Genomic DNA, 12,921 nt, shown 5'->3' on the forward strand with positions numbered 1-12,921 from the left:
TTTCAAAATTTAAATAGTTCCCCAGTATAAAGACAGGGCATATATTTAGAACAATTGCAAAATAAATAATTAAAATATATTTTTTTTAACTGAAATAATTTTTATTTGGTACTCTTCTGCCTCCACTGTAAGTACCCACAAAGCTCAGTTTGATCAGTTTGTTAGTTCAATAGTTATGATTTATTGAAAAAAAGGTTGACCCTAAATTTCAAACAACTGTAAAATTAACAATTTAAAAAATATTCAATAATCCTTCGAGATACGTTTATATATCGCTAAAGACTACAACATATCCAAATTTGAACAAAATCCGATATAGTGCGCCAAAAAGTGTCCGATTTCGCGTAGAATGACACTAATGTAAAAGTATATGTAACAATTCCGTATAACATATTCCAGATGGAAACCGAGGTACGAACGCTGAAGCAAGAGCTCGTTCGTACCCAGGAAGCCTTGAAGGCGGCCACAAAGAGGTGTCGCGACCTGGTGAAAGAGCTGGACAGTCGTACCGTGGATCATGAGTCCGAGAGGAGTCTTCGGGACCAACAACTCTCGCGAATACTTCGCGCTTTGCTCGTCCTGGAGGCGCGTCTCAAGCAAGAACAGAAATCGATCAGGCAGCTGCTCTGCGAAAAGGACAATGTCATCAGGAACCAGCAGCTCGAGATCGCGAGGCTCAGGCGTTACACAAAAAATTACATCAAGTGCAAACGCGAGCAGATCCTCGGCAATTCCTCAATCGCGGTCGAGACGACGAGCAAAATCGATGAATGCCATCTACAATCGTCCAATGTTGAAGTAAGTTTATAAATACAGTATTCCTTCTCTACAATAGTAAAATTGCGAAGAGACTCACTTAACGTTACCAAGAGCTCGCAACTACGGAAGTAAATTTTACAGTGAAAAGTTATATTTGAAGACCTATATAGGTTAGGAATTATTTACTCTTCTCAGTGAGAACTATAAGCCCATAAAGTCTTGGGCCGTTGTTCTTAACACCATGTATAACTTATTAGTGAAACATGTACATACATGTGTATACAAGCACAAAGTTTACCATTGATATCTTTTTTTTTAAATTAAATTCCAATGTTCATAGCAGTAGCTACCTATCAGAGTGATCATTAAGAGGCAATCGAAATACTAATGTCGCAATTACAGGTGGACCCCAGACAAGATAGTAGTATTAGCAAGGACATTCAGACGCTTAAATGCGAAATAATCACGAAGCTGAACCCGTCGGAAGTACCTGTTGCTCACGAAGACTTGGACAGAAGAGTGAGAAAGACTTACAGCTTCGCCGGCAGCGATATCTCGAAAACGAGTCTAACGAGTAGCGAGAACACGGACGTGTCTATTATCACGACAACCACGGATGGCAGCCCATCGTTGATAAGCACAGAAGGTTTCTGCGAAGGCGAGAGTACTGACGTCTCACCGGGATCGACGTTGAACAAACCAAGTAGATGTACACCGACAATGGTCACCGACAGCGAGAACGAGACCACGATGATTTTTGACGACAATGTCGACGACGAGACCATGATCGTGGAAAAATGCACAAAATTACTCCCGAAAAAGATGGGCATCGGTCGATTAAAACCTCAGAAAGCATGCAAGGAAACGGAAGCGATACAGATGACAAATATCTCAAGAACCGAGAGCAAGGACGATGGAATGGACTGTAATTTTGCATCCGAAGACGAAGAAAAGGAACATGAACCTATTTATGTCAACGCTTGCAATGAGACCAATACTAGGAATTTGGAGCAGGCTGGAACTACCATTTCTGAGGCGAAAATTAATGGGGATTATAGTAATAATAACAGCAATGATGATGGAGGTAGTAACAAGACTAACGAAAATAGCATGTAAGTATTGATATTAATAATATCCGAATAATTGTTGTCAAACATTCTATAATCATTGAACAGATGTCTGTGAATCTTATCGCTCATGGCTTACATATTATGGTTTAGTTTTGTTTTTCTATACTTATCCGCTGCTGTATTTATTTTTATTGGCTGTTAGTTGTTAAATTTGTCGTTCTCAATATGTATGAAATTTCTATGAAAACATTAAAACGGAAACTGTGGAAGACATTATGACATGATATCTATAACCGTCATTTGGTACTAGGCAAAAGTAAAGTAATAATCTTACGGATACCTACTGAATTTACAGTTATTTTATCTAACTATCTTAAAAAACTGATTAGTAGACTGCGGATTTTATGCATTTATATCTGTGAAATATAATTAAGGACAACACTTTCGTCAGGTGCAACGAGTTTTCTATTTTCTTTTGGACCCAGTAAGATACTTAGGGGAAAAAAGAAATTTCTACTTTCGTTTTTGTCTTTCTAAAATGTGATTTTACATAAAAATCCGCAGTCTATTGATTAGTTGTAATTAACACAATTTTTGGCAATGAAACATTTAGCTTGAATTACCTTTTAATGGAATCTTTCAGAGCCCGGAAACTAGAAATCAAGGAACAGAACGTCGAAGAAACCAGCGGGAACTGGTACAGCGATCCGGACGAGGACAGAATCAATGACGATGTTTTCAGGCACAGTGCGTATCGACCAAATAGCAACCACAATTCCGTCTTGGAATGCGTGAACCAGATTCTTCTGAGAGATATGGAGGAGGAGGAACGCATTATTTCCGTGCCTAGAAGGTTCAGGCATCGAGGAAAAATTGTACGGTTTCAACCAGCAAGGCTCTCTGATATTGAGTCTGTCGGTTCTGAAATGGAAAGGAAAAATTCTGAAGAAGCTACCATAGAGCAAGAAGTACCATCTACCAAAATCAATGATGTTCCAACCAACAGTTTTGAGCCCACTGCTGCAGAAGATGAGTTTGGAATGACTCTTACTCACACTGTTTCTACGAGTGTTACAACAAATGTCACCAGCCAAGGGTCCAGTTTGGACGAAGAATCTCCAGAATCGAAAGCTATTCCAATTGTAATAATAGAACCAAAGGTAGAAGTTGAGGAAGCAAGACATACATTTCCCTCTTCGCAGATACAGAAAACGAAAACGTCAGATAGTCCAATAAATCCACCCCTGAAGTTGGAAAGGATCGAGGAAAAGACATGTCTACAGATGTCTGCGAAAGGACTGACTATAGCGAAGAACCTTGATTACGAGGATATTGAATCATTGCCAGAGATTGTACCGCCATCCCCTAAAACGCCGCCGGCGTTACCGCCTAAACCACAATTCAAAAATAATACATTAATCCTAAAAAAAATTCCTAGTCCCTCATTTCTGATCGATGAAACACGGAAGAAGCAGCAATTGCTAGAGTCTGGGTCTTCCGACTACAGCAACAAAATTTTCGGTTTCATATCCTCCCCGTTGAAATCAGCGGGAATTAACATAACCTCAGCAAGAAGCTTAAACTTCGAAGAAGCTATTAATAAAGTTGCGGGGACAAACGAAGAGGGAAATTTCTGGAGAAACAGATTTAATAACGTTCGTTCCTCGTTTCAAACGCGACAAAACAATCACGAAACTAACGGCGAACAAACTAGAAACGCACCGAGGGTTACAAACATCGTTCGCCATTTTGAAGAATTCAAGATTGGCGGTGATTCCGAGGAGCAAACGAAAGAAAGAAATAAAACAAAGGAAAAACACGTTCACCCCGAGTTCGATCAGGAATTCGACATTAGACAAAACTTCGAAGAGTTTAATCTCGATGATTGCGATTTATCCGACGATCCGGACAGGCCGGAGGGCGATGGTTCGGAGAGGCTTGGCAATCTTGGAACCGCGATTAGTCAGAACGAAAAAACTGCCATAACCAAAGACAATAATAATGTTCCTCTTAGTACAGCAAATTCTAATAGTGGTTACGATCACTTTCTGGAAGCAACAGGTCTTAGCAATAAATCTATACTGACGCCCTCAAGGCTGCTGAGTAATCATAAAAGTATGTTGAAACCGAAAGACGTGAAATATAAGAATAAAATTAAAGCGACTGCTATATTAGAGAAACATGGTGTATCCACTACCAACAATACTACCACTCATGTTAGACATTGGACTGGACCGTTCGTCTGACAGCTGGCCCGAGTTTTTCCAACGAATCTGTTTCGACAAGAAACTTGTGACGAAGGGAGATGAATTTAAAATAATTATTCCCAGAATTTTTCGTAAATGAACAGAAATGAGTATCAGAGACTGTGAGAACTTAAACTGTACCATATGGACGCAATTAATCTTTAAGTCGAGAGCAAAATGTAATACTGTAAATTATTATGAATATTCTTCTTTTAATGCAATTGTTTTTCACATGTTGTTGCGCAAAAAATGCGACAGACATAGGAATTAATTTATTTATAGGTGGCCTTCATTTGAAAAGTATTTCAATGTATGTATTGTATATTGTAATAAGATATTTCATACGTATTTATACATAGCATCACTAATGAAAATAGTAAATTAAGTAATTCATAGTGACCCAGCTTAGCTTTTCTTGCTGTGAGATCGCGTTGTAAATTTTGTTGACGTCAAAATATTTTTATTGTGAGAACATTTTTTTTGTTCTGTTGTTTTCTACCATAGAAAATACAGACTTAAAATATTATGTTGTTGAAAGTTATATACGAATGCATAGTAAAATACGAAGAATGAATGAAATCTGTCGTTTGTATTTAAATCAATCTGTATCATAATAAACCCGTAATTAAATCCTTACTACATAAACTATAGTATGTGTTTACCGGAAATAAACGATCAAATTTCAAACATTTATCTGTATATTACAATCGGATGTGTAAATACAAGTATAAATATTTTCTTACCATTAGTTCACCTCCAAAGCATCTAATTACGGGTAAACGTTTGTTTCACATTGTAAACAGAATAAAAGACAAAACCTATGCGCGTTACAAAAGTGTCACGTGCCGTACCCTACTAATTATACGTATCGATACAAGTCAACTTGAGGATAAAAATGAGAATGTACTTGTTTTCTTTTTTTTTTGTTGGAAATAAAATTAAAGATGACTTTATTGAAAGAACCTTGCATTTGATTAAGAAATAGAAGTACACCAGTACAATGTTAAATATTCTGTAATGATTTATAAACAACTAGAACATATGATACAATTATATATAACTTCTAATATCTATAAAAATACAACGCAACTCTATAAAAATACAATGCTAACTGTCAGTGGTATCAAAATCTAAATAGGACATGGAAGAAAAAAAATATATCAGAAGACGGACATTATGAAATTCGAAGATCATCTCACCGATACATATTAAAAGGATATGCATTTTTGCAGGTTAGTAATCACTCGTTCAGGCACTCTATTACGCTTGGCTAGTGCTATAATCAATACAGATGTATAAATATAGCGGGGAAATTGTATGATGAGTCACACAATTAGTTTGGCACAGTGGCTTCTTCAAGTTTCTCTTTCCGCACGGAAATCGTGAAAGAACTAAAAAGTAACAAAAAACAATACATCATAAGAGTATTATCATACCGTTTAAGTAAAAGTTATTAGTTTAAAGCTCTATCTTACCTCCTTGTCCAAATCTTTCTGAGTCCAGACTTTGATCACAGGAAGTTTATTCTATAAATAACATTATTTTGATTACATAATCGTTAAAAATAAGTAACGACCAATTGATAAGTTAAACGTTAAGATTACTTACAGTAGAGGAATCAGAATGAACAGTAAGACGTGGATTAAGAACAAATGGAACTCCATCTAAATCTGAAGACCCTGGCAGTGTACCATAAATTGATGTGGAACCTGCAACCAATACTGCTGGTGGTTGTGGGGCAGGTCTTGTGGGCTTGATTCTTGCACTAGGGCTTAAAATTTTGTGATCCCTATCGCTAGACTCGTCTACGTCCTTTCCCGCATTTCCTCCAATTTGTGGATAAATTCCATTTGTTGGTTTTGGTGGCCTTTCAGGAGGTATTTTACGAAGCGTTCCATTTGATGGATTTGGAGATGCATTTTGAAGTAAACTGAATGAAAGAAAATATCAAACATTTAAAAATCTTAACAAATCGAACGAATTTTTAACGAAATAAATGCTTACTCTATGTTAACGTATGATTGTGAGCTAGAATTCCCGTTTGCAATGTCCACAGTTTTGTAGCAAACACAAACTCCGTTTATGACACTGTAAAATTGGAACTTTAAATAGAAATGGCAATTAAATATGTACGCCACATATATACAAGGTCAGAAGCCTTGACACTCACCCAGCAGCTACAAAACCATTTGGAGCCATCTTAGATGTATATACCTTATGCATATCCCTATTACATATAATAATATCCGTAACTGCTTTCGAGCATAATTCTTTATTTCTAATTTTATAGCACAACTGTTTCTTTCTCCATGCCTTCTGCACTAAAACAGATTATGAAAATGTACTAGAGAAAAATGGTATTCTAATAAACGATATTCTGATCTGTCTTACGTATGCTCACTTGAATCTACAGTATATGAAATCGTGATGTATCCCTCAGGAGGAGAATCTCGCTCATTAACGACTACTACATCTTCAACTATGCAATGAGGCAATCCTTCAGTCTTTGAAAAACATATGTATCTGCCTTTCTTTTTAATAAACAGTCCACTTTCTCTCCACAAATCTGCATCCGTGTCTTGATCGTATGTTCTAGATACCTATGCAAATTAAGAAAAATAATAAAAATGATTGTAATACAAATGTAAAACAGAACATAAAATACTTACCACTGTAAAATTTGGTGGACACTTATCTATATCTTCAACAACACTTATGGCTGTGATTGGCCTATCATCAGGTAGGACAGATGATAATTGATGAATCAACATTTTGTTACAATTAGTCTTCTTAGACATTGCAGTAACTCTGTTAGAAATAGATTTATGTATGTAATTATTGTTGGTATATGGAATGTATATAATATAGCATAAGATAATAGATATCATTTCATAGATAAAATACTTGTCCTTAAAAATGATAAAATATTTACAATAGATATAGATCATGAGATCAAGATTTCAAAATATCAAAGATTTTAATAAATTACAACTGATATCATAACATCAAGGAAGAACTTCATTATTAATTGGCACACATTTTTAACAATATTCACACACTTTTAAATCATTAATACACAAGGAATGCAGAACAGGCTTTTTCGGTCTTTATCTGGATGACCTACTTTTTGATCGATAAAAAGATGAAAATTATTCGCACTAAATAATATTCTTTCTAATTTATTAAAAATACACAATCTCTGGACTCATTGACATAAGAGTATTTTAAGTACGGCAGATCATTTAAGCTAGATACACAGGGATATCATTTTACGAGGTACGGAAAAGATCGAAATCAACACTTTTTAATTGACTGCATTATCTGTGTATGTGTAATTTGCTTACCTTCGTAAATAATGTACGAAACGAATTTACAAACTCCACATATTTATTTCTTCGTTTATCATGCTCTCAATTTGTCAATCCTTTAATCGTGATGAGATAGTACGTCAGTTTTCGGTCGAGATACAGCAAACAACTTGTATTTTCCAAGCCACTCAATTTTATTCTTTGAAAGACTCATTCCAAACAGAGTGAAGGTACTCTAATGTTTATGAACAAACAGAGAGGAGGGAAAGAACTAACGAACGAGGACAGAAAGAGGACAGAGTGAGCACAGAGAACAGTGCTGAGGAATCTAAATGTAGTGTGTTTCACATATAATGCTACATTTATTTTCGGTGAAACCACCGGAGACAGCAAATTTTTATATAGTTTAATTATTATGAATGTTTTAAATAACTGTTTTAAAGGAATTTGCAACTAAATTTGCAAAACAGATTCTTAGAAGAAAGATAATTTTTGTTCCAGTCCTATAATTATAAAAATTAAAAAACATAGTTTTAAGTAATAGTATTTCTTTTTAAATAGAGTGCTCACAAATTGATGAATTTATAATTTGACAGAAACATGATGGACAACCTAGGATATAATCTTCAGAGTTTGCAAAACTTTAGAGAAACAATTCATGTCGCAAATTACATCAATATTTCATGAAATATTCTATACAATTAAAGATACTTATTTAAAATATGAAATTTATTTTTTATTTGTTTGTGGTAGAAGTAACTGTTAACATAGTATATAGTAAGATAGTAATGTATTTATACTCTTCTTGTTAATCAAACTTCAAATTAGTATAATCAAAGTTAAAATGTTTTTCGAAATTGTTATTTCAAGTAAATTTTGCCTAGATCAGTAAATATTTTACCACTGTCGTCGGGATATTGTACAATAGCGTATAGACATGTACAATCTTATGCAAGAAGTCACTGGGACCCTCAGTATGCAAGAAAAGAATGTCTCCGATAGTTTCAATAAAAACCACTTGTGTAACACTTTATATGAATCACCATATATATACATACGAAATACCAATTGTTCTCATATAAGCAATTGACTGTTCACCTACTCTCGAACGATACTTGAAATAAAACCGATAAGATAAGTCTCTCTGCTCGCAAACACTGCTATTCATGAGAATTGCTTTTCTTCTGCTGCTTCTTCGTTAAATGTTTCAACTAAATTGATATCAATGACATCACTTGTACCACCACCCTGTAACAACGTCTGCCATCTTAACTGACTAGGGTAGTGTGTTTAATAAGCTAACCTCTGTTGCGTTCCTTTGACACCGTAAAACTTTATGGCGTTTTTCTTCGTCGTTCCTGCACGACTCCGTTTAGCCGGATGTTCGTTTGATTGTATTCGACCAAACTGAGTTTTGTCGCAAATTAGTCCGATATTTTCCAAGCAATAAGAAAATGAACGAGAATCATACACCACCCCTTCATCTCACATCCTTACTGTAAAGTGCTGTAAAGCGTGTTTATAGCACAAATTCTATATATATATATAGAAGCTGTGGCTGTGATTTATAGACGATATTTAAGGGGGGAGACTCCTTATGCCAACTCTGAATCGATCGAAGCGCAGATGTAAACAAACGGACGCTAGCGAAAATACATAATCAATAACAACCCTTTACCACAGACGAGGTATAGGAGTAGACATTTCACCTTACGGGAGTTGGTGGCCCACCTAAAACTGTAGTACCGACACAGAAAAGACCTGTGATTTTACTGACCTCTACGTTTTGAGAACGGCGAATTTAAGAACTACGTTGAACTCGACTCTAGCTGAATTAGTCACATTTGGACAGTGTTCTCAAAGTTTAAAGTACGCAATGTTGTCGGATCATGAGTGTTCGATAAATTCGACATAGCATATATGTATAGACTAGTGTTGTATAAAGCTCGAGTCTTTGAAGCTCGAAACTCGAGCTTCAAGGCTCGGGTCTCGAAGCTCGAAGCTAACACGTTCACTGCCGAGCGTGTTTCTGCTGGTTTCGTCTTCAGCGCCGAAGAGTGATTGCCCATTAGAATCATATAATAATATATTACACAATATGATTATATGTATTGTGCAAACTTATCATGCGTAGTACATTAATCTTGCTGTCGGTCATCTATGACTCCCACGGCGTAAGAGTATGTTTTCAGTCGATAATACTATATTTTGTACATTACAGACAATTTTTTAGCAATGTTTTATTTCGTCTACTATTCAATGGTTATTTTGTTTCATTTTTCATTTCCCTTTCTTGGTATCAATCTCTCATGTGTTTGCAGTCATGGCTGTATTTTTTAAAAACTGTATAAAGTATAATGTTATAGATTTAGTGTTAATTCCATTATTTAACACTTAAGGGTTCTAGAGGGTTGAACCTTAAAGCTTCAGACTTAATGTGGTACACAGCGACAATTGGAAAAAATTAAGTTTTTTATATATACTTTCAAAGTATAATTTTTCGAAAATATTCTACTAGAATATTAAGTCGAAATTCACGCGAATAACGAAAAAATGTCTCAACTTTGTCTCTCAGATCAATGAACCGTGAACAAATTGAGAAACTATTTTGTTCGACGTGTAACATCCTATGACTCGTATATGTTGCTCAAGTATACATACGTATTTTGTAATAAAAGAAAATTTAACGTATTGTCCAAAATATATATTTGATCACCCTATTAGTAATAGTTTAATGAGGTTTGGGTGTTGCAGAACTAATTTACAAAAACCACGCTTTTCTGGACGTTTTTGGATTATTCCCCCTTGAAGCTTTAAAAGCTTGAGATTCGTGTAATATCAGAGTTAAAAACTGAAAACTTTTAGGTTAAATTTTAAGGCTTCAAAAACTCAAGGTCTGCACATTACTTCACTACATACAATTTATACGACTTGAGCCTTCAAGCTTAAAGGCTCGAGCTTTCACGACTCAAGCTTCGAACCTTTAGGGTTTGAACCGCGACTCGAGCTGTTAAAGCTCAAGACTCGAGACTCATTTTAACAACACTACATAGTATAGACGGAGCATAAGCCACCACTCCGGGCGAGGGGACCGTAGGATTGGAGGGGAAAAGGCAGCTGTCGTTAGATCTACGTCGGTTAGCTTCGGATGCATTCGGTTTGATTCGGCTCGTCTAGTGAGCTGTGTGCCGTATTATTATTTAATGCTTTATACTGTTTATTAATTTTGTTAAATACATATATCTATGTATGTATATTGTATGTATGATTGTATGTAGTAAAGACATCGAAAATATTATTTATTTTAACTGATTTAATCAGAAAAAATGGATAATTTTGTATTACATTAAAACGTAACATAAAAATACGAGAATGGAGCCATCAAATATTCATTTATTTCTGATAACAACTAGGTATGTACATACATATACAGACACATATGCGCAAAGTAACATGTACGTAAATGCAGTAAGTGGTCCATATTTGTATATGTTCGGTTAAAAAATAGAGTTTTCCGAGATAATTATATACTAGTCACAAATAAAATTTTAAAACAAAAACCAGAGCCTTCGAATTATTCGCGGTCAAATATGAATAAATGTGATCAATGAAAATCTCTAAGAGGTACTTTATGTTTGTCTACTTATAAATTTCTTTAATTTTTACTTCAAGAGTGTCATGAACTGAAAAGATCGATAGGAATTTTGATGATCGACATACATACTGGTATTTTTATAATGTTTCTCTAGATAGGCCACGTTGTTATTCAACTTTCTATTAAAAGATTTAAAACTAAAGATCTTTTTGGCACAAAATGTATCTTTGCAACCAAAAAAGCCAAGTTGCTACTTATCTCTAACATATAAAATATTAAATTTCATACAGTTCCATATTTCGATAAAATCGTCTATTTTTGGTGCTTCTAATTATACTTACTATATTTAATTATTTCACAGGTAAATTAATTTATCGTTATTCTTTTTTTCAGTATGAACCAAACATTTATTTTCGAATGAATATAGCATCCGTGTTTTAAATTTGGCCTGTGTCTTAAAATATATTCCTGTACAGAGATATTCACGGATAAATCGTTAAAAATACAGCTCTTTAGGGTGTATATAACGCGATTGTGGAGTTAAATTTCAATTTGCATAAAAAATTTGTTGTCACTTGCTTTATACCTTTGTAGAACTTATGACTTTCATCTCAGACCCGTACTTCTATTTTTTCGTCGAATTTACTAGATATGATACAAAGTTTTGTATATGTTTCGATAATGAGTGTAGCTCTCGAGATATTCATCGTGTAGAAATATGCATATGTACATAAGTTGTCGAAAAGTCTTCGAAACAGATTAAAACAGGCATTCTTCATAAGCTCTAGATGGCCTTCATTACAAGTAGTTCAAAATAGTTTTCTCTTAAACGATACACTGTACACAACAGTTATAACAACTTAGCAAACATCTCGAATACTTTAAGATAGTCATCACTAGACTAATTCATCAATAAATCAAGTGTATCTCTATAAAGTGAAACAATTTTGAATAATGAATGATAAACGGCACAAATATTATGAAAAATCATTGTCTTGATTCCAGTCCGGAAACTTGAGTGAAATTGTGTACTTTTAGTTGGTAATAATGCAAGTCAGACATGTCTAGTAAAAATGTAAGAGGTGTCAATATTCTCCAATTTTAGTCATCTAGCATCGCGACAGAACTAAAAATCTCGTTAAAATCGCACACGAGTTGACCTCGACATTTATAAGAATTTTTTTTTCGAACGGAGGTAAAATGGGTTGGGGTTGTAATTTAGTTTTTTAGTAGACTTGTTTATCATAGACTTATATTATATTTACATGTATAAAGCCGCGTCCCCATTGCATTCCCACTCATCACTACAGTCGTAAAATATTCCCTCCCACTAAAGAGAGGCAACGACTTTTGTTGTTGTCCTCTCTTGCACAGTCTACTACATAGATACATATCGTCGCACAAGTTCTCAACTGTCCTAACTCCATTTTCAAAAAAATTTAGTTAATCAATCTACGTGCGTCTCACTGGTTCAAAGAATCCAAATTCACCATGATATAAAGAAAATTCAACTGAGCAAACAACAAATATTCTTTTAAATCCTAACTCTGAGTGGAATCCGAGAAACTTTGAGTTTTTTTTCTTAATGGTTGTATCTCGAAATACTAACAACAATTAAAAATTGTAATAAATAACTATTCATTAGATGATATTACAGTGTCTGTCGTTATTGTTTTACTACTTTTCTGCTTCTATAATATTAAACTGCATAAACTTTAAACTCAGTTTTCTTAGTTTAGAAACTAGCATAGACATTCTGTTCTTTGGTGTCGGTTTCAAGCCTCCCATAAGACCGTGCAGTCTATTATAAGGGGTGTCTCAGCTAACTTGATCACCTCGAATAATGACTTAACGGTACACTTTATGAAAATTTTACGTAAATATTTCGTTAACTATTAGGTTTAGGACATATGCAGGTCAACACACTTTTATTCAGAATTTGA

The 12,921-nt window shown here is 34.6% G+C and overlaps 2 protein-coding genes across 4 annotated transcripts in view; one reads left to right on the plus strand and one right to left on the minus strand.

Moving 5' to 3' along the window:
* LOC107190329 overlaps positions 1-4,357 on the plus strand; it is a 22,494-nt gene extending 18,137 nt beyond the window's left edge. For all 3 annotated transcript variants that reach the window (XM_015579124.1, XM_015579139.1, XM_015579131.1), the window contains exons 2-4: positions 400-798; positions 1,162-1,871; positions 2,473-4,357. In XM_015579124.1, the coding sequence (XP_015434610.1) occupies positions 400-798; positions 1,162-1,871; positions 2,473-4,075 (2,712 nt within the window). In that variant the 3' untranslated portion in view covers positions 4,076-4,357. The remainder of the gene's footprint in view (positions 1-399; positions 799-1,161; positions 1,872-2,472) is intronic.
* An 841-nt stretch (positions 4,358-5,198) lies between these two features.
* LOC107190877 (multivesicular body subunit 12A) lies at positions 5,199-7,453 on the minus strand. Its single transcript, XM_015579767.1, has 8 exons — positions 7,420-7,453; positions 6,745-6,883; positions 6,477-6,675; positions 6,246-6,396; positions 6,080-6,163; positions 5,684-6,005; positions 5,551-5,601; positions 5,199-5,466 (listed from the first exon to the last, which is right to left on the minus strand). Exons 2-8 carry the CDS (start codon positions 6,871-6,873, stop codon positions 5,431-5,433), a joined length of 972 nt encoding a protein of 323 aa, XP_015435253.1. The 5' UTR covers positions 6,874-6,883; positions 7,420-7,453; the 3' UTR covers positions 5,199-5,430.
* Between the last annotated feature and the right edge of the window lie 5,468 nt (positions 7,454-12,921).

Source organism: Dufourea novaeangliae, unplaced genomic scaffold (genome assembly GCF_001272555.1).
Source record: "Dufourea novaeangliae isolate 0120121106 unplaced genomic scaffold, ASM127255v1 scaffold11, whole genome shotgun sequence".
Taxonomy (NCBI): Eukaryota; Metazoa; Arthropoda; class Insecta; order Hymenoptera; family Halictidae; genus Dufourea; species Dufourea novaeangliae.